This window comes from Neolamprologus multifasciatus, chromosome 2 (genome assembly GCF_963576455.1).
Source record: "Neolamprologus multifasciatus chromosome 2, fNeoMul1.2, whole genome shotgun sequence".
NCBI lineage: Eukaryota > Metazoa > Chordata > Actinopteri > Cichliformes > Cichlidae > Neolamprologus > Neolamprologus multifasciatus.
This window is the reverse complement of record NC_140440.1, coordinates 25,362,345-25,389,119: the sequence shown is the minus strand read 5'-3', so window position 1 is coordinate 25,389,119 and position 26,775 is coordinate 25,362,345. Positions and strand designations below refer to the sequence as shown.

Below are 26,775 nucleotides of genomic sequence, written 5' to 3'. Positions count from 1 at the left end.
AGACTTCATATTTTCAGTACTGGTTCACGTGTTCTAGTTTCTCTTCAGATTGAATAATGGACCACAGTGAGGGGGAGGCAGTGTCCTGTTTCAGTTCTTTCATGTCAGCTCAGGACTGGCCGGGAACACAAGGCCTTTTCAGGGACAAAGAAAAGTGGGAAAATAGAGATGAATGCGGGAACAGAGAGCTACTCAGAGAGAAGGAGGCAAGCAAGAGGGGAGACGCAAAGGCAGTCCCAAAGGCAGAGAAGAAGCAGCTGGCTCGGAGGTGTGTGCGTCCTATTTTTAGTTTTCCCCATGCACATCTCAAACTCCACACAGCTGCTGGAGCATTTGCACACAAATAAAAAACAAAAACTTCAGCACACCTCCTGCACATCCACGCAACAGGAAGACTCGAACTTCAGCCCGGCTCAGGTGTTTCAGCTGTTACTGGCTTAGAGCTTAAAATCCCGCCAGCATCACCCGATTTGCGCTTCTGTTAAGTTTAAGACGCGAACACAAAGGTGGGGTGCAGGGTAGAGTCACATGACCCAGAGAGAGCGGCTGATACATACCGCCTGCAGCCTGAGAAGCAAGACAGCCGTAAATAGCCTGTGTCCCATGTGAGTAATGTATGGAGGGCCATGACAGGCTGAGAAAACAGCCAAAGGGGGTCATTAATGACAGAAGTAGCTGGGATGTCACTCAGGGATATCAATAGTGTACTTGTTGTGTCCCCTGCATGTACAAAATATAACACAAGAGAACATTTCATTGATGAAATGCTGTAGGATATCTAAAATTTCCACCTTAATAACGGCTTCAGACTAAGTCAAAAACTATTTGCGTAGTTCCCAGCAGAATGAGTGCATGTTCATTTCAAAAATAAAGCAAAACATCCCTGAGCAGAGCCTCGTTTTGACAGTGATTGAAACAATGTCAGAGCAGCAGTAATAAGCCCGCGCATACGTAGGTAAGACAGCAACTTAGTGCGCTACCCAGAAGTAAGAAAAGAGGTTGTTTCATTTATTTATCAAATGTAAAATATTTATAGGATTCAACTCTGCTGGTAGAGGAAGACCAGGCAGAACAAACTGTGGAAGGAACTGTTGTGAAGTTGCTTTGCAGATGGATGTTAAAAATAAAATAAAAATTAAAAAAAAAACATCTGGTGGAGGGCTGCCTGCTGTTCTGCATACATTTGCGTCCTAAATTACATTTCTGGGCTTTCAAGCAGTCACGTCTGAGTCAGTCCCAGACCGAGAGTGACAACGCACTGCGGGCCAAAAACATCTCACTCTTTTGTCAGCTGGACTTTCTCTCTCAGACAACTGAAGGGAGCAACTGAATAAAAGAAGGAGGATGTGTCTGTGTGCCATACACAGAAACGCAGACTACAAAAACTACAGATATTCTGGTTGAGCCAGTCTGACTGGAGTACTGTGTTTTTCCTCCAAACACAGCCGGCGGCCTCATCTCACATCTCACATGTTACTCCGTGGGAAAAAGAGCCGGTTCCCGCCCTGTCCGTGGATCTTTCATTAAAGAGTGGAAAAACAGCAAAAAATAAGTCATCAAATCAGCACCTGAGAACTGCCGCAGCTAAGAGAGCCACTAGGTTTGGGTTGGAGGATTAGTTCCCCTCTGAAAGGAAGAAGTTGATTATGTGGCTGTGACGCACCTAAAGTGCTGTTCGATTTGTGGCTAATCCTCACCGAACTCCTGCGCGAGGATTACGCAGTTTCACCGGTGCCTTGTTTCGAGTGAAACTGCTGAAACACATCCTCGTGCATTTGGAAGTACATCTGCACACGTACCACACCGAAATGATCAAACACAGCGGCAGACAGAGGAGGAGAAAGAGGCCTGAAAGAAAGAAACAAAAAAAGAAGTCGAGGGGGTGAAGGCAATGCTGAGGCAGATCACACTCAATGAGTTAGCAGCGCTCTCTGAACAAGACAGCTTTTTAAATAAAACATGAAAGCTGGAGAAGAAGTCACTACTTTATATACAGCAACTCGTGGCAAGCCATGATATTCTGAGAGACAGGGCAGCGAGCTCAGAGCTCTCCCCGGGGGAGATCCTTCAACTCTCCATCAGATAGACTATATATCAGAACCGTCAGACATGATCCCCACTCCTGCAACATGCAAGGCTCCACAGTGGAGGCCAGACTGATCGTCGGCTGTAAGGAGTTGATAAGCACTTATGTACTGACTCCCTCTGAACAACTAAACAAACACACTCCCTCCTCCATCTTTCAAAGGATTACAGGAGATCAATCACTCACACGCGAGAGTGTTACAGTCATCAGAAGGTTACGTTTCAGTCCAGTAAGGAAAAAAAAGACCTAAAAATAAACTAAAATCAAGTGCAGTTCGGGCCCCCTCGTGTCTACACTTATGAGGTTTTTTAGGAGGAAGGCCCTGTATCAACACTGAGGTGAGCATGTAAATAAGTCATGGCTAATCTCTCCCCCTCACTTTCTCCTCTTCTCTCTCTCTCTGTAAAAGCCATATGTACATTTTTAGAATTCCCCGAGTTCTGCTGACGTGAGGAAAGGGATGAAAGATTCATGTTTGTTTAAAAAATTCAAACTGATGTCTTGAACTTTCAGTACACAGCCCACGCGGGTGAATTATTTAACACTTTGATGCAAGAAAGGGAATTTGGGGTTTGGGCTGTGCTGCTGTAATCCGACCAACAATTAAAAGTCGTGCGACATGTTAACTGTGAACTGCTTCAAATGCCTTTTGGCAAAATTGTGGTGGAGGAAAGGAGTGCCGGTGAATGTCAGGTACGCTTGATATTCCCTTTACTCAATTCAAACTGACGTGCACTGCTGTGGCGCTTTATAAACTGCTGCGGTGAGTGTATGCACCAGCAGAGGGAGCCAAAGTCACACGACTGCGCTGTAAATGATGCCCAAAATTCCCCGTTTCATACATGTTTTAATCAATAAAAATGGGCATCCTCAGACGGTTCATTTGAAGGGAAAAATAATTAAAAGCTTCAATGTCTGCCATGTTTAATTTTAGTGTTTTTAAGGATTTGTTTGAGACTATGCGAAACATATACAGTTAAAAAATAAATAAATAAATATTTTTTAAATGTAGGAATTGCAAAAAGCGTTTGTCTTACAGGAGATTTGATTTTAAACGTCCATTTTAACCCTTTGCATGATATCACCTTGAAATATTCCGTGTCATTACCCTGAACGGTGTAGCCGAGCTGATCAGCTGTAAAGGGTTAAACTTAGTCATGACACTGAAACCCGAGACAGTTCCTGATGGATGCGCCCGAAGGCGGCTGGGACATTTTAAGGAGTTTGTTTTGAGTAGAATTCTTCCAGGTGCGTTTTTTTTAATGTCGTCATGATATTTGGCACAGGTTTAAGGTAAAACTGATGCGCCCTTTGTGCCCCGTGCTCGGCGCACCGCGTCTCGACGACAGCGGGGAAGAAGTTACGCATTTCCAAATAGTCGAAGTTTACGGATTGTCCCTCTGATTGGCAGGAAGCAAACGTGTAAGTACCACGTGTGTTTTTTTGTTCTTTGAGGGTTTTTCTTGTAAACAAATATGGAAGAACTGCGTTATTTCCTGGTTCTGTCGTACCTGTGGAGTCAGGTGAGCCGACATGACACCTGTGTAAAGCACCGCGGGCGAGCAGCTGCGCGTGGGGCGCTCTATTAGGTTGTAGTTCGACCATATCAAAGCTGTCTGGAGGTATGTGGTGGGACGTGGAGTTCTACTGGCTGTCATGTGCGAGGACTTTGGTCAATCGTGTAGTAACTGCTTCACTGTGTTGTGGCAGTAACTTATTTCACTACATCAGCTTTTCATTCCTTTCTGTGTTTCTGTCTCAGAATGGTGGATTACAGTGTTTCCGATGTACCAGAAGCCCTATTCTCAAACAACAGTTTTAAAATGGAGGAGCTGGCTCTAATGGCTTTGCTGGAGTGCCCTCTGTGTCTGGAGAAGCTGGATGCGTCAGCCAAGGTCCTTCCCTGCCAGCACACTTTCTGCCTGCCTTGCCTGCAGAGGCACGAGGCTGACCAGTACCAGCTATTTTGCCCTGAGTGCAGCGCTCCTGTCCCGGCCAGGACCGCAGAGGAGCTGCCGACAAACCTCCTGCTGGTGCGGCTCCTGGAGCGGCTCAACGGTCCATCGGGCCCCAGCAAGAACACACAGAAATCCCGCTATGCAGTGCCCGTGTCCCGGGAGAGCTTAACAGCCAGGGACGATAAGCAGTACCAGGAAAGTCCAAACAGAGAGAAGCAGGGGAACAATGAGGTGAGTAAGGCCTCAGCCCAGTCATCTACAGCCATATGAGAAACAAAGTGGAACTGTAAAAACTAATATGTGAAACCCAAACTCAAGTGTTGCACATCACTACTGACAAGTATAGTTATTTGTTATTAACACTACACTATACAGGCTGAAGGGTTTTACACAGTAGTAAAAATGCAAGTGTTTGCCCTTTCACTTGTACTACCTAACTTTTGAACTTTGGGGATTTTTAATATGATGGAATATCAATCTTGGATGTAGATAAGATCCTTTATGCAAACTATAGAAAATACTATAATTATCAAGTGATGGGGAAAAAACAGCACTTTATGCCGTTAATCTATAGAAGTGCTGCTTAGTGATACACCCACACACATGCAGGGCAACAGGAGGGAAAAACCAACCAGATGATAATATGTGTGTCAACTACATGGAGAGCTGTGGTTTACTGCTCAGTTATATTTCCAACAGTAGCTAAGCGATATTTTTCGACCACACATACCATACATCTGAAAGTTTGTGGCTCATGCAAAACAGAGTGCGGTCTGACTCATCGAAATGTTTCTTTTGGTGAAATGTGAGGAGCTCTATCATAACTTCATATTTCTAGCATTCTGGTGTTTATATATTAAAAATAAAGAAATAAAGCGTTTAAAGAAGAAAACATATTTCTACTTAAAGCAGTGCCCCTGAGGGGACAAATGATGGGCATTCTTAGGAAGGTGGGCCAAGCCGTAGAACAAGTTGGGGAAAAAATGTTCTAAATGCCAGAAAGTGAAGTAAAGTGCACATACATACAGCTAGATCCTTAAGCATTTTTGGACAATTATACACTTTTTGCCCCTGCACATGGATCTGAAATCAAACAATCATCATGTGACTAAAGTTCAGACTTTTAGCTGAAAAGTCAGTGAAATTAATCAGTTAATGCAATGCTTTTGTAAAACCCTTTTAATTAATGCTGAAAGTCTGCTGTTTTCTGCGGTGGTGGTAAAGTTAGAAAATCTGTGTTTTCCCACTTTATGAACCTAATTGGACCTCCAACGTTGGCTCTCTGGCAGTGATGCAGACTTTTGGGTGCCACCAGAAAAAATTGGACGACAGTTTTATTTGTGTGCAAAATGAAAAACAAAAAACAAATTCATCATGCAGATTTAGAGCTTGCCATAGGCAGAAGAAGATGATGAAGAGGGAATTATACAAAGCCCAGTGAACTGACTATTTCTTATGCATTTTTTTTTAATTAGTAGTATTATATGCATCTCTGCAAAAACTTTACAGTCCACAAATCTGCGTTCTCACATGTGCGAGCTAAACAAGAAGAGTTCAGTATTCTACTTGAAACCTGATTTGAGTTCAGTCACAGTTCAGAAAGCTGAGCCTGTTTCGTTAAACCGAGTTAGTGATCATTTTGGCTTCTTCCGAATGCTGTCATGGATACAGTATGTGTCAGTCTGATTAACTGTAACCCGATGCTACGATGATTGGCCGTAAAGTGGATGTAAACACTTTATCTACAGACTTGATACAAAATCCCCAAACCATCAATTCAAATTACACATATGACATTTTCCACTGGTAATAATCAGTGAAGCTCAGGGTGTAGCCTGCATTTAGTTACAGAAACCACAAGGAGACTTGTGAAATTGTTACTTTAAGTATGACTTGAAGTCCATATTAATCAGATTTTGTGCCCTCTCAGGCAGCGTAAACGCTTTTGTGCCGTTTTCGAAAAAGTCCAAACTGAAGTGTAAACTTGATACAATCTTGAAAGGGGGAAAAAAAAGAAAGCATGTGTCATATAAAAGTCATCTTCATGCAGACACACCAACTGTCACTTATTTTCTTAAAATGTGTCAGAGCTGGGGATTTTTACAGATGTTTTTCCATCACGTTAACCACAAAAAAGTAGCTGTTCCCAAAAAAAAAATCATGTTTAAATGAAATTGCAGAGTGTGGGATCTTTAAAATCTTACGTTATGTAAGAAATTTTAATTATTTAAACATAAAGCAGCTGATATTTGACTTTCTTCCACACTTTAGGCTGCTCACAGAGCATCAGTGTATAGCCACAGAGGTGATCTGTCAGGAGAGCTGATCCTCTCGGCTGGTAACGCTATCACACCAAAACACAAAGGGGATGACAACTGGCACGCCGGCGACAGTAGCAGTGCGTCTGTCAGTGCTCAGCAGGCCGTCAGCCAGACACCTCAGCTGCAGCCCCTCCAGCAGCTCCAAGCACCAGCTCTGTGCAGAGCACTGTGTGACTTTAAACCAGAAGAAATGAATCTGGAAGACAGCAGATATTTTCTCAGCTTCCTCAAGGTGAGCCACTCAGACTGCTGAGTTAGTGCAGCAGGGCAATATAGTGTTCATGGGGTCATTGTGTGTGCACAGTTTTAAACCTTTTAAATAGCATCGGTTTTACTTCAGTGAACCTCTAGAGTGAAAAAGTATATAGGTTCCTCTGCAAAAAATATGCTATAAGCCTCGTTTTTAGAAATTCAGTTATCGCACATGCACTGAAGTTTACAGACCACCATGGCAGTACAGATGGACCAAATTTTACATATTTATTGTGGCTAAAAAGCACCTGTATTTTATTTCTTTATGATTTCAGTAAGCTCCCCAGTAATGTGAAAAAGACAGTTTTCAAAGGGGTCTGTGCAGTTGGTAATGCTTCCATAGGAATTAAGGGCCAGATTTACTAAACAGGGCAAATTAGCGTTTGAGCTCGATCCCCAGACAGCGCTGATAGGTGTTTGCTATTTTCTAAACACAGGTACAGTTGATTCATTTCAATATCAACTGGTAAAAATGAGACATGCTTTAAATATCTGCAGAATTAGCAGTAAATTGTGTGTCGCAAATATCAGTAAATGTTTTTGTGCTTGATTTAAATATTCTCCTTCTTACGTTTTGCACCTTATGAGGTCCCCTTGCGACCCACATGTTTAACAGCGTCAGTCGCAAATCTGTTACTGTGCTCTCCCAGTAAACACCTTTTTTACACCAAAACCCAGTTTATGGAGCAACATATTAGTAAATCTGGTCCAGAGAGTATAAGCAGCAGCCATTTGCTGATAGTCAAATGCTCTTTATTCATTGATAGTCTGATATATTCAGGTGTGTGTTTAACAGAAAGTCCTTTCCAAGACTTTACACCCAAGGGAAACAACTAAAAGAAAAACCCAAGAGCTAAATCTCAGATTCCACAATGCAATTAGGAAAAGACTGAACAAGTTAGGCTTGTTTGATAGGGTTGCCAGAAGAACCCTACCAAACAGTTCAGGTTTGCAAAGTTGCTTCTGAACAAAGCATAAAGTCTTATGCTTTGTTCAGAAGACCAGTGTGTGGATGTTTGGTCATAATGCACAGGACCATGTTTGGAAACCAAACACAATATATCAACACAAACACCTCATACCAGATGTCAAGATGATGGTGGAGAGGTAATGTGAGGCCATGTGGCTGACAGCTAAAGCTTGGCTGAAAATGGGACAGTACAGCAGCAAATCTACAACAGAGTAACTGAAGCTGTGCATAAACAAAAAGTGGACGAAAACTCTTCCACAATGATCTGAGACACTGATAAAGTTATACGGTCATAGTTCTAGCTGCTGGTTTGACTACTTGCTTCAGTTTGGATTTCATAGATGCATAAAGGACACATCTGTCAGTTAGCCGTCAGCTAGGATGTTAGAAGCCTTTCAACTGGTGTATTGATTTATCTTCTGTCATGGCAGGGAAACAGCAGTTTTGAATTGATGCTTAACCCCTTGAACTTAATCCTGCTTTCTTTTATATTAAACCTGAATTTGTAGCAATCTGTGAATACAAAGAGCGCAGTAAGTCCCCAGCAAAGACTGCTACATAAGGATCACCGCTTTTGTTCTTTTCACTGTTTTCAGAGACTGAAAACTGAGACTTGTGGAAACGGAGGCTCAGACCTCCGTTGCAGTAGTTCTTACTTACCCTGGATTTCTGAGGCAGTTATATAAGGGCCTGAGTACTTTTGTGCCCTCCATTAAAGCGCCCTCGACCGAGCCTCTTTTTTTTTTTTTTCTTTCAATGCAGGTGGTCAAATGTTTTTTTTAGAGGCTGGCCACAGAAAAGGACAAGGCCTGCAGACACAAAGGGAGCTTATGTCACATGTTAGTGGAGAAACGCAGAGTTTCCGAGCTGAGTGCTCAGTCTCTGGGGCGAGCGCACTCTGTTAAATCCATCTTGTGTCCCGTCTTATGTGTGGTTTTCAGTCTATCTGTTATTTATTTTGTGCTTCATACAGGGAGACATTCTTACTTTCATCAGGCGGGTGGATGAAAACTGGATCGAGGCCAAGCTGGGGGAGAAAGTGGGATTCTGCCCTGAGCAGTTTACAGAGGTGAGTTTCTTTTCTTCCTTGGATGTGAGTTGTGACCTTTTCAGCGCGATCGAGGTCGACACCTGCCGTTAGCCACTTTTCTCCGGTAGTTTAATCAATTGAACTGCAGATGTCGTCGCCGGATGCCATTAATTCCAGGTCACTGCCGGGACGCTAACTTGCTTTTCATTCAAATCTCTGATTTGTCAGTAAATGTCACTCCTAAAGTGCTGAGGCAGAAAGCTAATCTGTGAAGCCCTGCTGTGTCTGCAGCTGCTCATTAGTTTGTGACTATGTGGCTTACTCAGGGTTGCGGGGCTTGCTTAGCTGGCTGACTGTCATTTGTTTTCCTCTGCACTTTCTGCCTCCAGGAATTAACTTCACCCATGCTGGAGGGGGGACTGTGTTTGTTCATTCAGTCGCTGGGGTCAATGCCTCATTCACTTCCTGTTTACTTTCCTAACTTGTCATCTGCTTTGCTGTGATTTCCTCACTAATATACCCCCTCTTCTTATTAGTCCTCTCTTTAATGCATGCATACTTTTATCTCCCACTCACCCATGTCTTCTCCTCGAGCCCTGCTTCAGTGATGCTCTTTATCTTTCTCCTTTCCACTTTCCTCCTCTCCTTTCTGAGCCAGCATCTTCCTGTGTCGTGCAGCCAGGCGTAAAGACACAGTAATGCTTTCTCTGCTTGGGTGGCATAACAGCACATCACTGTGGAGAGTGAAAGCATTAACCCTGCCAATGCCTGTCTGCCTGCCTGTCTGTCTGCGCAGCTCATTTCTCAGCAGTATCCAACCCTTCCCGGCTTATTGGCTGGTACTTATCACGCTCTCTGCTGCCTGCCTGTCCAACAAGTTGTAGGGGTGAGTCTAGCGGTGATAAGTGGGTGTATTTAGACAGATTTTTAGCTGTTCAGCAGGAGCAGAGGTTGGCAGGCGCAGGTTAGAGCAAGTTTGAGAGGAATTGTTTTTCTTGACTGAGGATTTTCCTGTGTTAGGTTTCTTACTGTGGTTCGTTTTTATGCATTCATCCCATTCCAGCCAAACTCTGTGGCTGCCAAACTGCTGAAGGGAAAGAGTCGGAGGGGGGGGGATCTAGCAGAATTTCACCATCAGACTTCGAGCGGGGGCAAAGACAAGGCCACTGACGCATCCAGTAGGACTGCCCATTACGGAGTCCCTCAAGCCCCAGCTAAGACGCCCGTCATCAGCACGTTGCCCCTCTCCAACCAACGGAAACAGCCCGTAGCCGGAGGAAGCAACTTTTATCAGACAGGAGACAACAACAACACCTTCAACAGCTACAACCGTCAGGGTCAGACGCAGCGCCTCTCTGTGCCCACTGCCACTCGGGGCCACTCTCATTCTTCCAGAGTGAACTCTCAGCGAAGACGCCGCTCTGATTCGCACAGACACCTGTTACAAGTGAGTCACATAACTCTCTTATTATTTATTTATTCTTTTCTCCACCTCTGCTCTAATCTTTTAATTAAAGCTGGGTTTGGCTTTGCTCACAGTGATTTGCTATAACAGAAAACATGCTGTTGGCAAAAAGGTGAAATGGTTTTATGTGCGATAATAAGAGGTGTTTATTTGAGTCACTGATCAAGTTGGTCTCTGGTTAAGGGAGGGAACCGTGACACTGTAAGCTGCAGGAATGAGTGAGAAAGAGAGATCGCCCTTGTGATTAAGTGGTTCTCATTAAGACGAGACACATGTGGGAAAGGGAAACAAAAGAAGTGAGGAGTGGACCGTAACTTTTGAGAGGTCTTTAATCATGAGTCCTGGGACAAAAGCCAGGATTTCCCATCTGAGATGAATTATAGTTCCACAGGGTGGGTTTTCTTTTTTTCTCTCTTCATCTCATGGACTTGTGGTTTGTGATGTTGTGCGAGTTTGAATCCTCACAGGGAGAACTGTCAAGCAGGAGAGAAAAGAGGAAATCTCTTCTGATTTGATGGGATTGTTAAAGTGACTCATTAAGTTATTTTTTTTAACTCTGAAGGAGCACAGAAGAAAGCAGGTCAATTTTACTGTCTAAATTAATTATTACCTCTAGAAGACTAGAAGTCATTAACAGTCTTGAAACTGAAGATTTTTGCTGTTTCATTGTTTAGTGAGGTTGGAGTTTGGGAATGTTAGTGTTTCAGGCTATCGGGTTCATAGCTTTTCCAGCACTAACATGATATCTGCTGCATACTTTATGAAGAATGTGTAGCAATATCAGGGCGAGGCATGATTGGTAAACATCACATAGCTTTAACCAAGACAAGAAGAGTTCATTTCTGAGAAAGCTTATGATATAACTTACTCGGGAAATGACCCAAAAGCTCCTATAAATCATTAGCACGTTGGAGTAAATAACCGGACATAGTGCTGTTGTTTCACATTAGAAAACAGCGGTGATGTGGCACCAAGTCACGGGGCCTAAGAGTACAGTGCTGGCATGAAAGCCTCTGGAAGGCTTAATAATGTAACACGCTGCCAAATTCCCTGCCCTTCAAAATAGCCGACTTCCTTTGATTCCTTTCAAACATCTCGGCTCTGCCCTGCAATTACACATGTCAGAGCGCAGAAATGCTCAACCTCATGCAGGTTGGAGAGGAAGGGAGGCGGAGGGGAACGATAAGAAATGAGGAAACGGGGCAGTAAGGCAGGAAGAGGAAAAGCTGAGCGTCCGAGAAAATGGTATGGAGCGAGGGAGAGAAACGCGACACATTTTCAGGCTGCGAAAACAAAAAACGCATGAAGTGGGAAGAAGGAGGAGGAAAAAATGAGAAATAGATGTGGAGAGTGGGAGGCTCAGAGAGTCCCTCAGTGTGTCTGCTTATCGCTCTCATGCCGATGATGATGATGAGTCACTAGTGAAGTTGCTTACATAACAGACCCCTCTCCCTCTCTGCCCTTCCTTCAAGCTCCTTCCTCTTCACTAAGCAGGTAACGCTCCCTTTCACATCAGCGAGCCTGTAATGGCAGACGAGCCACACACTCCCCACTTTTTAAGGGAGCGGAGGGCCTGTGTCCCTAAAGCTGAGGCTGAGCTCTCCAGTGACCAAGACGGCATGTTTGTGCTATTCTTGGTGCCGCTTCCCATCGGCTCTTACCTCTGACTCTCGCCTGTTTCTTTTTTTATTTTGCAGCTTCCCTCCCACTGTGGATGAAATAATGCATATTAGTGTGAATATCTGCACAGTTATGTAAGAGCAAACTTTAGGATTAATTAAAAAAAAAAAAAAGTTCACTCTCCTATCATACTTCACCAGAATATCTGACATCATTGTAATTGTTATCAGCGGTTATGCAGTCACCCTGCAAAGTGACTGCAAAAGAGCAGAAATAATTAGGCTGAGTTATTTATACGGCAGTTTTCAAGTGCAGAGTCACAAAGTGCTTCCGAAAACATAAAACATAGATTTAAAAGTAAAAACAAGATAAATGGCAGACAGTTCTCTTCAAACCTCAAGCTTAATCGGAGATGGAAGACAGAAGATAGACAGATAAAAGTTTAGGTAAACGCAGACCCGAAGAGCTTTGAGGCTTTGTGTTTTTGTACGACTGCAGTCGATCTGTAATCTAGTTCAGTGTTTGACTGTGCAGAGGTACAAAACAGGAAACCTGAATTAAATTCAGATTTTGATTAGTCACACATGATGGATTGTAGGTGACCTGGTCAAAAGCTTAGTGGCATTTTAGCGAAAGTAGATTGTTAAGCTAATGCAGCAAGGAGGGTATTACCTTAGTTTAGATGAAGTTACATGAAAGTATGAATTATTATTTTAAATCTTCATTTTGACACAAATGTGTTTTAGCTTCTTACATTTACAGCTTTGCTTCTACTGTTATTATTCATTAAAGGAAATGAAGGAGATCTGAATATATAGGGTGGGCCATTTATATGGATACACCGTAATAACATGGGAATGGTTGGTGATATTAAAGTCCTGTTTGTGGCACATTAGTATATGTGAGGGGGCAAACTCTCCAAGATGGGTGGTGACCATGGTGGCCATTTAGAAGTCGGCTATCTTGGATATAACTTTTGTTTTTTCAATAGGAAGAGGGCCATGTAACACATCAAACGTATTGGTAATGTCACAAGAAAAACAATGGTGTGCTTGGTTTCAACGTAACTTTATTCTTTCATGAGTTATTTACAAGTTTCTCACCACTTATAAAATGTGTTCAATGTGCTGCCCATTGTGCTGGATTGTCAATGCAACCCTCTCCTCCCACTCTTCACATACTGATAGCAACACCGCAGGAGAAATGCCAGCACAGGCATCCAGTATCCGTAGTTTCAGGTGCTGCACATCTCGTATCTTCACACCATAGACAATTGCCTTCAGATGACCCCAAAGATAAAAGTCTAAGGGGGTCAGATCGGGAGACCTTGGAGGCCATTCAACTGGCCCACGACGACCAATCCACTTTCCAGGAAACTGTTCATCTAGGAATGCTCGGACCTGGCACCCATAATGTGGTGGTGCACCATCTTGCTGGAAAAACTCAGGGAACGTGCCAGCTTCAGTGCATAAAGAGGGAAACACATCATCCTGTAGCAATTTCAAATATCCAGTGGCTTTGAGGTTTCCATTGATGAAGAATGGACCCACTATCGTTGTACCCCATATACCACACCAAACCATCACTTTTTTGTTCCAACAGTCTTGGAGGGATCCATCCAATGTGGGTTAGTGTCAGACCAATAGCGGTGGTTCTGTTTGTAACTTCACCATTCACATAAAAGTTTGCCTCATCACTGAACAAAATCTTCTGCGTGAACTGAGGGTCCTGTTCCAATTTTTGTTTTGCCCATTCCGCCGATGTTGGTCATCCTCGTTGACATGCTGCAGTAGCTGGAGTTTGTAATGGTGCCATTTATGAGTAGCTAATATCCGCCAAAGGGATGTTCGACTAATGCCACTCTCCAGTGACATGCGAAGAGTGCTACGCTGTGAGCTCTTGCTGAATGAAGCTAGGACAGCCACTGATGTTTCTTCATTGGTGACAGTTTTCTTGCGTCCACATTTTGGCAAATCCAACACTGAACCAGTTTCACGAAAGTTAGCAAGCAGTTTGCTAACTGTAGCATGGGAGATGGGTGGTCTCGTAGAGTGTCTTGCATTGAAATCTGCTGCAATGACCCGGTTACTGCGTTCACCAGATATCAACACAATTTCGATCCGCTCCTCACGTGTTAACCTCTTCGACATGTCAATGGCTGTGAACAAAGAAACTTGTAAATAACTCATGAAAGTTGAAACCAAGCACACCATTGTTTTTCTTGTGACATTACCAATAAGTTTGATGTGTCACATGACCCTCTTCCTATTGAAAAAATAAAAGTTGTATCCAAGATGGCCGACTTCTAAATGGCCACCATGGTCACCACCCATCGTGAGGAGTTTGCCCCCTCACATATACTAATGTGCCACAAACAGGACTTTAATATCACCAACCATTCCCATGTTATTACGGTGTATCCATATAAACGGCCCACCCTGTACATTTAAAAATAACCTTCAGTTTATTTTTGAGTACAACACTTATTTTCATTGACACGTGGGTTATGTGTAAGAATGTCGACAAGATACTGATAGACATACATTATTATTAGCTACTTGTGCCTACTTAAGTAAGGCTTTCCTAAAAGTCAGTTTTTAGATTGCACCAACTGTGCAAAACCACAGAGGACTTTATTGAAAGAGCAATAGAGATAAAATCTAAATTCTTGCAAGGGATAGAGAACTGACCTGTAACTACCTATTCTTCTGTGAGGTCCTACCCGTATTATAATTTGATGGTGACTCCTGACTAATCCAAACCATAACCCTAACCATAACCATAAGAAATATTGGCAATGGGTTAAAAAAAAAATGAAGTAAATTTGGGTTTTGTGTTGCGTAGAAATGCGCAGAAACAATGGCTTGTGAGGTAGGATGGATTCCCAGAACACCATGTCAGACCCCTTTGAATGCCCTTGCAAATGGAAATTACTGGTGTGGACACTGCATCCAGTGTCACAACACTAGTAAAACTACATACTTTTTTCAGTCGCATGCCGGAAAAAAATTTCCGATAAGAAGTGTGACTACATGTGCATCTACTCAAATTATATATAAATGATACATTGCCCTTGTGGTTTTGCACATATCAGCAAAACCACACGGAGAATAAGTTAACAATAAAAGTGCGTCCAAGGGGTGGAAACCATGACTTGTTAGTGAAGAGAAGAGAGGCATTCACCTCGCAGATATTGTCACCTAAAGGACTGAATGATGAACTTGCGCTCAATGTTATGTAGTGGCTTCGCCATTATATTATTTTTTTGGGGTGTATGTGGTTTGAATTGTGATGCTTGCATTTCCTAAAAACACTGCATCACTCAGTTGACTAAAGAATACATGGAGGAGTCCCTAATTGGCTGAATCTCTCTGAATGTGTATATATGTGCAAATGTTTGCATGAACGCTTTTTCTCTGTACCTGACGAAGGTTGCACAGACTGACACGTTTTAGTTGAATAAAAAATAATGGTAAGCAGGACAGTGCGTGGAAGTTATACTATTTTTCTCCACAAAATTCTTTTCCCCTCTTTTCACTCGTCATTGATTTCCTAAATTTGTTACTCTATTATTCAGAAATCTTTGACTAAAACAAATTGTACATTTGTAAGAGGCATTTTCCCCCTTTTTCTTTTTTTAGCTTAAAAAAACCAAAGCATTAATTGGTTACTAAAAAGGGAGATTAGTCAATAATAGACGTAACGCAGAAGACGTAACAACGTCACACATCTGAGCTGGTTGGATCAGGGAAAAGCCCCGTGCCTTCTATCATGCCCTTGGCGTGGGGTTGCAGTGAGTGGAGAGCAACCTCAGAAAAGTGCAGCTGCAAGTGATCCCGCGAGGTAATTTCTGATGATGTCGGCGTGATGCCACGGTGACTCGAGATCAAGCTGGATAGAAGTCAAACGTGTCATGTGCTGTTTGGTGGTTTTTTGATTCTGTGCAGGCCTAGCACCTTTTGATCACAGTTAAGCATCATGTAATATCCGCTAACCAGCTTCAGCTTGACTAGAAGTCTTAATTATCCATAATAACTGAAAACACCTGCCCGGTCAGAGCTTTTGTGAATGTTTTCACCTCATATCATAATTTTTAGACACACATTATGACGTGGTGTTGGTAGTGTTTGCTTTTGTGACGGTAAAATGATCATTTCAGAAGATACAGGTTGTAGTTATAACAAAAAGCCTTTTTTAATATAATAAAATATATTGTTTTTAAGGGCTCCAGAAGTTATTTCCTCATTATTCTTACAAAGCGACCTGGAGTTCAGGTATTTCCATAGTAACAACACTATTTCAAGGCAGAGTAGTTCTTTTCCACAACATGGCAATAAAATGTGCTTTTGTTAAAACAAGGCTGATGACTTTACTGACGTTATTTCACAAAGTCACACAGTAGCTCATACTTACTTTGGACGGTCATGAGATTAAAGCTCGTTATCAAAATCCCAGTCGAAAATATGAACGTGATTTCTACGTCTGCAACCTCACTGCTGAACTATTTATATTTTTTCATTATAATATTTCACAAGAGCTCATTCATTTATTTAGTTTTACACTTTTTGGGCATCCATACAAACTGTCTCACTTCATGTGAGGTCAAAGGATGTTGGCAAAAAGCTACAGATTAATATCCTGTTAGATTAATACGCTTGTTTGTGCTAGCAGGATTCAGACTGTAGGAGTAAGCCAACCTTTCACTCTAAATAAGACTTTATTTTCTGCCTGACTAATATCAGAGTTAGTTTCTCTGTGTAAGTATCCTTCGATATCCTTTAGCCGCTGCAGCTGCTGGGTCAGTGCACCTGGCCATAGCGTGACTGCAGTATAAATAAAGCCGGCTCTTTGTGGCTAAAATAAAAACCTAAGAATAGAAATAGGACACAAAGTCATGAAAGAGATGAATAATTTAAGACATTAAGTTATTCTTTGTTGTCAGTGCTTTGCATCTTTTTTTCTTTTTTTTGTCCAAATATAATGTTTACTGCTTCTTCATTCATTTAAAAACATGGTTGTTTTCTTTATGACAGAGATGCTCATTCGTGGCCGCTCACATATGATGGAAGTCTGTCGTGTCCTCAGGAATCTGTGCACGTAACCTTACTTTCACACGTTTTACTTCTGCCTCACAGCGCTGCCTTTAAAAAAGCGAGACTGCGGTTACAGCGCTGAATGCGTCTGTCAGATGCATCTGTCTTTGTGCTGTTGAGTTACAGTGCAAGTGCAGCGCAGAGTGTGAGAGCACTGCAACATCCAGCCGCATACTGTAATAGCAGGAACTCTGAGCCCAAAGGCTATCGTTAAAGTTTCGAGCAGCAGTTTAGTGGTGATGCTGTAAATACAAGCAGGAATCAGTAGAGAAGATGGGCGCAGCAATGTTATTTCTGCATCTTTGTTTTAAGAAAGAAAGACTAATGTGTTTGATTAAAGGGGAAAAAAAGCAGCACACAGGCCAGGCTTTAGAAAGGTTAACCTAACACACCTTATTAGAGTCTTGTTTGACTCACATCCTGCTGATTTCATCATTGTAAAATATTCTTTGCTCTAAGCTTTAAGTAGAGAAGCTTTGATCTGTACAGATACACTGCAAAAGAAGTCTATGTTTACATTTTTCAAAGTATGACTAAGAATTTCAGAGGAAAATCCAATGAATCATTTCTTATGTGCAAACGTGTGACAGATTAAAAGAGAAACTTAAAGAAATGAGGAGAAATGTAGAGACTGAATGCGCTGCATTCTTGGAATGAACCAATTGTGGAATTCTGGCAACATACCAAAGTCATGAATGATTTAGCTTTTAATCACACTCTCTTTGAACACTTGGCACAAACTGATTTGACGCAAGAGATAAACATCCACCACTGATACGCCAAATGTCAACTTATTTGCCGATGTCTGGGCAAATGAGTTGATATTTAGTTAACACAGCCGGCGTATTGGTGTATTAGATACAAACCAGCAATTTACTATACACAACAACAGGTAAATTAGTGTTAGGAGTGTCAGCTTGCAGAAAGAGAGTAGCAGCTTGGCTGCCAGTTGGACAAAGCTCAACACGTCCTCGGCTCCTGTTGTGCACTCAACTTTTGTGATGCAGATCTACTTTTTTTTCCCCCACTTAGTGAAAGGTGCCTGAGTAAAAGGTTCTCAGCTGATAGCCACCCTCCCTTCCTGCTTCCATGCACACTCTTATATCTTCAGCTTTTTACATCGGTCCCCTGCTGCAGAGCCTTGTGTGTGGTGAGCTATGGCAGCAGGTCTTTGTTAATGCACATTCACACCCTCTCATCCATATTACGTAGTGCCCAAAAATGAGGCGTTGGAGGCGTAAAAGTTACATAATACTGCTTTATATTATCAGAAGGCTCACGTGCCATTATGCCTGTCTTAAAGGCATAACAAGCAAAGTGCGTAGGCCGCTGTTTAACAACACAACAACATTTAAACCTCTCCTCCCTGGCTCAACGGGGGAGCGAGCGAAAGAGGGAGCGGTGTTGAGCAGAACAAAGCAGAGATTTAGAAAAATCAAACGTTATTTCCTGATTGCATCGTAGCTGTAACGTTCTAAAGCATGAGAAATAAATGGGCCCACACCTATGCACAGCCCTGCGGAAAGGCACTACCTTGGAAAATTTTGTGTGAATGCAGCCAACGTGTGTGTGGCCAGTCAAACAAACACGCTGATGTGCACCTCTTGAGTCCATTATTTTATACGTCCATGACGCAGATTAGCAGAGCAGAGAGCTGGAGACAGAAATGTAACCTGGCTGCTATATCCTTATAAACTCTGGCTGTTATTAGTCAGGATTACACGTGGACCACAACAAAATCAGAAGAAATTAAGACAATACATTCAGAGATCAGCGTCTGTGCAGATAAAAACTCTTTATTCTTTTAAAAGTGTTTGTCTTTGCTTTGATCATGTTACATGTTTGCCATTGTTCATAAAAAAAATCAGCATCCTAAAGTTTTTGTACTGTTAATAAACATTCTAAAATAGAAAATCGAGTAAATTATCCTTCTTCTGATCAGTTTACCACATTGTCGACATTAAACTGTTCTGTGAATTAAAATTGCATTCGGTATAGACAGCAATCCCAGCAAGCGGCCCTCTTTGGGGCCTATGTGAGGGGGTGCTGTGGGCAAACCCACACATCCACAGTATCAGTGTGAAATTTGGCAAAGAGAGGCCCACAGTGGGGCCCATTGTGGGCCTGATCGTACCCACGGTATGCCCACACAGTGTGGGCTGTCCTACTGGGGCCCAGATGTGCTCTGTGGTACATTATTACCAGAATGTTGCTACTTTTAGTGACTTCTTTATCAATAGGGGTCATTGCATAGATAACTTAGCAGTTTTTTACACCAGATTCTCTTACTAGCTTTCCAAGCCCAAATCAGGGGCCTTTTGCTTTTTAGTCATAACACATAACCCACTTTATTATGGAGCCACTTGCTGGGATAAAAGACCAAAAAAATCTAATTCTACCAAAAATTTAGTCTGTCTTAGAAAATGGAATAGGTCCTGATTTCTTTCACTAATTGACTTCCTTTGCAGTATTTTAATAGGATCAGTTTAACTTCCAATTTGAATCGGTGTTTTTTCCCAGGCTCATATTTCTGACCACATAATAGAATATGTTCTGTCGTTTAAGTATTTCCATAACGGTCACATTTCCCTGTATGATATTTCCTTATTAATGTGCCAACAAACATGCCTATGCGGGCTCACATTGGGTAGGTGTGGGTGAACTGTGGGGCTGTGTTGGCAGGGCAAGCCCACACTTATCCCAATCAGGCCCCAGTTGGGAGTGCCTAAACGGTGCCGACAGCACTTCTAGCCCTATGGGGTCATTATATAGGATTTCTAGGTTGCCGTTAGAAATCCAGCCCCACTGTTTACCCACACTTGCCCACTGTTGGCCCACACTGTTAAGTTTGCTGGGATTGTGATTCTGGGATGAATAATAAACGATGTACCATGAGGTGTCCTTTGCATCCTATATGATAATTTTGAATTTATCTCATTTTAGAGCGAGAAGAAAATGACCAGCGAGACTCCGCCCACCATCTCTATGGCTCTGATGAACCCCCAGATGCCCTCTGCCTCTGCAGACGGCAAAAACTCCTCCACACAACAGCTCTCCATCAGTGTGTGAGTCACTGTTTTGAAAAGTCATGGTGTGTTAATGGTATTATAATGTAGAATCACATTTATGAGGTGTGAATAGAATAAGAAACAGTTATATATGGCCAAAAAAGGGCTGAATAATGAATATTGTTTTTGACTTCTCAGGTGTGCCGTCCTCTACTCCTACAAACCACGTCGACCGGAGGAGCTGGAGCTGAGGAAAGGGGAGATGGTGGGCGTGTACGGAACATTCAAAGAAGGCTGGCTGCGTGGGTTATCGCTGAGAACAGGCAAAGTGGGCATTCTTCCCAGCAACTACGTCACTCCTGTGCTCAGGTGAGAGGTTGCGATCGCGGACCGCAGGAAATGGGAGCTCAATGCTATTTGGGTTCAGATAGTAACATAGTGTGGGCATGAAGATGAGCTATTTTGTACACTTATTTATGAATCAGAAATATAAAGTTGCATGTCACAGCCTGCTGCTGTTTTCTTTGTCATATATAGCAACAACTATCACTATACTAATATTTTTGTTCCCAAAATACAGAACCTCGGCCAGACTGCTGGAGACCAAAGCACCTAATGTGCCCTCGCAGTACAGCACTTTATCTGCAAAGAAACACACAGCTGCCAAGAACCCTACTGTGTTCCTTGCTCTTGATAAGGTGAATGGTGATGGAGCGATATACTCACCAGGACAGATCCCATCTGTGCCAAACGGAGCACACCATGCAATGTCGCCCACTGGGATTGGAAAACCTTCCTTCTATGGGGATTCACAGGGTTGGGAGACTGTAAGGCGCATTTTTCACCCACACAGAGGCGAGTGTCAAACAACCACACTCTCTTGGCTTGTTTGAATTATGCACTTTGTCGGGTATGTGACAATCTTTTATTTTATTTTTTTCAGGCTCAAATCGCGCGTCCCACATGGGCAGTTCCCACGTTCCCTCCAACTCGCAGCACTTTGCACAACATCAGGCATCTGGCTACTCGCCTGCTCTGCAGAGGAAGAAGGGCAGCAGCTTTGTATCCAATGCTAACGTACCGCTGGGTTGGATGACTGATCCAGCAGCGCCCTCTTCTGCTGTATTCATGAAGGACAGGGTCAGCACTACCCCTCAGTCAATTCTAGTAAAGCCAGACATGCACAAGACCAGTACAGAGAAGGTAATGCCATTCTTATGAAATCAGTGCCATTACAGTTGATCTTGCTTTTGCATATATATACTTATACTTAAATCACGCTACTATTCGTGTGATTTACAGTTAGTTTTATTTCCATAGCCGGCAAAGTCTGTGCGGTTTGTCACAAATGAAGGCTCCCCTCCCCCAAGACATCGGACTGCCTCTTGGTCGTCAGGAAATCAGGTTCTCTCCAACAGCCGACCCGGGCCCCTTCCTTTAGAAGTGTGGGCCCCATCGCTCACACTGGGAAGGGACGGACCTGGGATTATCCTCAAAGATGGAAAAGGTCCTATTCTCCGTAAAGGGCTTGAAACAGCCATGACAGATTTTTATACTAACCAGAAGCCGACAACCTCACAGCCGACGTTGTCAGCTGTGTCAGCACAGTTCAGCCCAAGTAGGTATGTTGGATTTATGGGTTTGGAGCAGTGATTGATCATACAGACTTGAAAGTCATTACTGATTTTTTTTTTCCCCCCCACAGACACAGAGTTACTGCGACACATTTAGCCCAAACAGACTCAGAGCTCAGTCTGCTTCAAGGAGAGCTTGTCCTCGTCCACAGACCGCGACCTGATGGGCGGGTTCTCGTTACTCAGGAGAGCAGCGGGCAGACAGGATTTTTCCAGAGCAGTATTCTTCAATCCCTCGAACGCCTCAGCTGACCGTGCATTCCTTCTGTAGTTATGTATATTTCTAAATACCATGTTTTAAAACTGCCAAGTGACTTGATAGATCTGGTGACGCGCCTAGAGCTGCAAAGGTTAATGCTGCCAAACGACAATTGGAAGGTGGAAGGTGTTTATTTTTGTTCTGAGTTAGAGTATGGGTAAATTCTCTGGAAATATTTGTTGCGTCCTTTAATGTCCATGCATGTTTGTTTACACATGTACTATTACAAGATTTTGCACACAAAAAAAACACTTAACGACTGTTCCTCATTTTATACCCATGTTACACGCATTGTGAGTGCCTTTGTCAAAACCCATGAAGAAAGTATTAACTATATCTGTACATAATTACAGAAATTATGAGGTGAAATACCTTTCTGGTAATAAAGTATACTTCCTTGACATCAGTAGTTTCATGTCATCTTTCAGACATAGAACTGAAATCAACAATACAAAACAACAGTAGCGTATTGTAGCATGTTACTTTGGTAGTGACCTGTTCTATATGTAAACCTTGCTTTGCAGCCTGGATTTTAACTGCAACTTTCTTGTGGCACACTAGTTCAGTTCAGTTCAACTATATTCATGTACTACTAATTCATAACAGTCATCTGTTCATAAGGTAAAAACCTTTCAATATTAAAGAGAGAAACCCACTGGTGCTCTGTAAGCAAGAACTTTCCAAGACTGAGGAGATTTTAAAAACACCCTTTAAGCCCAGAGGAATCTCTGCAGAACACAGGTGTAGAACAGGGATTCATGTTACATTGTGGGCCACATACAGCCCACTTTAATTTTAAGTGAGCCAGACCATTTAAATTCTCCTTTCTGTCATTGTGCAGAGGTTTAACTGTACATTTAATCCTGGAGCTATATCAATACAAGAAATTTTTAAGTAAGCTTCTGTTAATTAACAAAAAAGGTACCTTTTTAAAAACAGGTCCTGTTAGGCAGAGGGGAACGAGCAGAGACAAGCCCCTCTCTTAATTTTTCAGATTCTTCTCCTTGCTTCTGAGATTTTAAGGCAACAAGCATTTAACAAAGTGAGTCATCTTCTCCCCATTCAAAGTTCTGCACAGCAACACTATAAACTGTTTTAGAGACTGATAAAATAAAATAAAAATTCTGGTCTCAGATGTGACACTGATCATGATGCTTATAAGTAAACTCAAAACTAAAGTTGCCAGCCTGTTGCAGGATTAACACAGAAAACAACCTCAACAACCACTGCAATCTGAGTTTGAGCAACAAAAATGAGAACACAGATACATATTAGGCCCCAGAAGGTTCTTATCTATATTAGATATTAGGACCTCATGTTCCCTAGCAACCACTTATTTATGGGGTAAAATGACCTATTTGTAGGAGCTGTGCACCTAAGCCCTGATAAAAGAATCATATCATGCTAAACTTTCATCATTCCTGATTGAAGCTGACATCCATCCTCTGACATCATCACACTCCCTAGCAACTGTAGCAACCCAACATATGAGTAAAACCTTTGACTAACCAATAGAGCAGCATGCATATGTACTCATATAGTAAGTGCACACAATTTTCCATTTTATAGTTGAAGGAAATGCCCATTTTGATTCATGATATAATGGAAATCTACCAGTTAACCGAACCCCACGAGCTGTATGTCTATAGATTGTGGGAGGAAGTTGGACTAACCAGAGAAGACTCATGCAGACACAAGAAGAACATGCAAACTCCAGATAGGGCCCAGCCAGATGGTGGATTCAAACCTCTTGCTGTGAGGCAAGCTTTAAAAGGCATTTTAAAAAAGCTATTTGCAGCTGTTTCATAAATTTTCTATGTATTTACTGTTTTAAAAATATGGCAACAGCACAGGCTAACTTTTGCACAAACCATCTGCTCCTGCAGCAGGTCCTCAAGATTGTTGTTGCTGTGCAGGTTTCTTTTATGACTGAATTTTACAGGCAAGGGAGGTGGATCTTTGTTCTTGGTTTAAGTCAAGTAAAATGCATGCTCTTCATATTCACTGCCTGGATAACCGTTAGAAAGCAGCAGAAAGATTCTTGTTCTCTACTTTTTTTCTATCACCGAGCTACAGCGCAGAAGATGTCTTGCAGAGGATATACCCATGAATTTTCATTTTTGATCAATAGACAGTGAAAGACAAATAAAGAGGTCAGGCGGAAAAGATGAGGTGGTGCTTAACAGATTGTTTTATTTATTTATTTTTCAAAATGTTTCTGACTCTGAAAAATAAAAAGCAAATACTGACTCGATGAGCGAATATTTCAACTGTCTACTATTTTAATACAGCTAAAAATATGATATCTGTACAAAAAACATACATGTACAGTTCAGGAGCAGTGTTTTGGACAGTGTTTTCTAGTATCAATGTCCAGGACTTTAAAATTGCCATGTATAGCCCTGATAGGCTTTTAACAGTTGGTTAAAAATAAACACGTACCTCGCAGAAACACTGATTCTAGAAGACATGCACAGACAACTATCAGTCTGTGGCGACAAACAGTAATAATGAAACTGCATTTCTCTAAACAGAAATGTGCTAGATGTCAGACAAAATAGATTATATATGGATTATACACACCACACAGACTTCACAGCAGAAGGCTGGTGGTGAGCTGCAGCATCAAAAGTGCACTTTTTGTGTTTCTTCTGAGTTAAATTTTCTTCAAAGTTTAAAGTCGGATCATTTTTGAGCAAAAAAAAAAAAAACACTGCAGGATTTAAACCATGGTGGAGGCAAAATGCATGTCAGTTCTTGCAACAACAACTAGAGCAACCACAAAAGAGATGAAAATAGAGATAGAAAAACAAAAAACAAGAACTTCTGAACTGTATTCAAAGAAAAATAATGTGAGGGACTTCACTTAATGACACAAGGCTAATGAAGTAACCATATGACTGTCAAATGATGTCAGCAAACAGAAAAAGTGTATTTACTTTTTAGTCATAGTAGTTTTTATAGACTGCTGATTGATTTTGACTCAGAACACAGTTGTGTAAAATGCTCCAACAGTATCTACTTTTTATTTATTTACTTATCTACTTATTTACTTACCATCCATCCATCTTCTTATCCTGTTCAAATTGTATAGAATCACAATGTATTTCTTCGTGTTGGTGTAGCAGTTGTTTAGTCATTTTTACCACACAAAACATTGCACTAGTGTCAATATGACACAAATGCTGAGGATATGATGTAATCAGAAATTTCTGCTCTGGGATTTACATCAGTGAATTTCATATAGGGTAGACTAAAATAAACTGAATGTAAGAATTATCCACTGATGACACACGATAGAGTGTGCATGATAGCAATTTCGTTTTAGGGCTAAAGGAAATTTCCACTGTTGACATAGGATAGACTGTCAATTAAGGTAATTTTCCATTTTAGGACTGAGCAAAGTGTCCGTTTATGATAGTTAGATCATAGGACATTTGTGCGGCTCTACTTATCCTAAAAGAATTTAATATGTTTGCAAACCAAACAAAAAATAGCACTACTATTACTATCCTAACAATGTAATAACCAAGCCAAAATTAGACACTATCTTGTGTCCCAAAAAACTTGGGTTAGGGAAATTTAAAGCCTTGACAGCCATGGACATTTTCTAATAAAAAAAAAAAAATACTAACATATACAACAAATGTAAAATTAAAAATGTAACAAATACAAACACCACACAGGGTTAATGCCAAGTGGCATGTAAGATAGATCCATGAGCAGTTTATCTGGACCTGCTTTTATAGCCTGGAAGGCCTATCTCAGTACCCACTCCTGACAACTTATTACCCTCCAAAACAGTGAGGACATTACTGCACAAAGGGAAATTTATGCACTATTTGCCCAAATATATGTATACAATGTAGCCAGTTCCTTCCATATTATAGATGAAGTGTAAGCTGTTACTGGGCACAATGTTCCCTTTAAACTGCGCGCGTGCACAATTGCGCACTGCTGGCACGGTCTCTGCGCACAGAAAATCTGCGTTGGGCACAAAAAAAGAAAATCTAACCTGAATTGAAATTAAAATTAAAACTTTAAAAATTCTGTTTAGCAGTGTTAGTCAGTAAGTGACTGGCTGCTCCCGTATGGGATTAGAACGATGCCACCTTGTCCCATAGTCCAGCCAATGATGCGATTCACATTCGTATATACGCAGCTAATCGTTGACAGGCTATGACAGCGTCCTTATGTGCTGACACCGGTGTTTTAGCTAGCAAAGCGGCTGATGTGGAGTGAAGCCACGTTAATGACAACGTGTACAACCATTGGAGATGTGAGCAGGACAGACGGATTAATTGACGGAAAAAGTGTGGACTTTATACCAGTTTTTAAATTGTGTTGATAGGCCACGAGTTATGATAAAAATATATGCAATGTTTGGTTTTCTTCCTGAATACTATCATTGTTTATATTTACTGCGGAAGAAACGGTAAAAACGGCGTTTGATAAGGAAAACGCTCGAAAGCACTCTCCGCCTGTGAGAAAAACAAAACCAAAAAAAACCTCCACCCTTTCCTATTGGTCGAAAAATGTACCATGTCGACCAATCAAAAAAAATATGGCAACAAGGCATTTAGTTGTTTAGGAAGAGGGAAGTTTTAGGAGTGACAGTGGTGTTTTGAAATGTGAGAGATTTGCGACACAAATCTTGTGTAGTTAGTGTGTAGTGTAGTCAGTAGTTTTGTTGTGTGTGTCAGAACGATGAGGCGACTGCTGAAAGTTACAGGTGTTGTCAGGCCTGCAGGTATCAGGCTGTTGTTCTCCTTTATCTCATAGTGGACAGAAATTATTTTTTGGAGTGGCACAAATAATTTGTGTGGCATCAAATTTGATGCAGAACACCTGATTGCTCTGTAAATAGTTTGAAATGTTTATTTAAAAAACTGCCTTGGCTGCTTTTTTAGGTAAACAGCTGCAAAAAACTTTTTACTTTTTTGAAGAAGTAACTATATAAATAATTGCCCAACATTGGTCATTATATACTGTATTCTGCAGACAGAGAGTTACAGGACTCTCTCCCAGACCACAGACTCATACTCATAATACAAGTCAGAGCTTTATAAAAAAAAATAA

At 41.7% G+C, this 26,775-nt stretch overlaps 1 protein-coding gene across 6 annotated transcripts; it reads left to right on the top strand.

The window, feature by feature from the left end:
• Positions 1–1,351: 1,351 nt before the first annotated feature.
• sh3rf2 (SH3 domain containing ring finger 2) lies at positions 1,352–26,611 on the top strand. 6 transcript variants are annotated; one of them, XM_085170854.1, is made up of 11 exons: positions 1,352–2,424; positions 3,849–4,275; positions 6,316–6,597; positions 8,561–8,656; positions 9,681–10,064; positions 19,739–19,860; positions 20,002–20,172; positions 20,384–20,658; positions 20,747–21,006; positions 21,124–21,425; positions 21,509–26,611. In XM_085170854.1, exons 2-11 carry the CDS (start codon positions 3,850–3,852, stop codon positions 21,687–21,689), a joined length of 2,499 nt encoding a protein of 832 aa, XP_085026980.1. In that variant the 5' UTR covers positions 1,352–2,424; position 3,849; the 3' UTR covers positions 21,690–26,611. The 6 variants fall into 6 exon arrangements, with proteins under 6 accessions (XP_085026980.1, XP_085026989.1, XP_085027000.1 ...); XM_085170863.1 differs by lacking the exon at positions 1,352–2,424 and adding an exon at positions 3,160–3,508 and having other exon boundaries at positions 21,124–21,421; positions 21,509–21,672; XM_085170833.1 differs by lacking the exon at positions 1,352–2,424 and adding an exon at positions 3,161–3,508.
• Positions 26,612–26,775: the final 164 nt, after the last annotated feature.

What these genes read in the sequence shown, in the direction of transcription:
- sh3rf2 (XM_085170854.1), top strand. Translation starts at nt 3,850, where the DNA reads ATGGTGGATTACAGTGTTTCCGATGTACCAGAAGCCCTATTCTCAAAC. An exon ending in ATTTTCTCAGCTTCCTCAAG is followed by an intron (nt 6,598 to 8,560) that starts GTGAGCCACTCA and finishes TGCTTCATACAG; the next exon opens with GGAGACATTCTTACTTTCAT. An exon ending in GCACAGTTCAGCCCAAGTAG is followed by an intron (nt 21,426 to 21,508) that starts GTATGTTGGATT and finishes TCCCCCCCACAG; the next exon opens with ACACAGAGTTACTGCGACAC.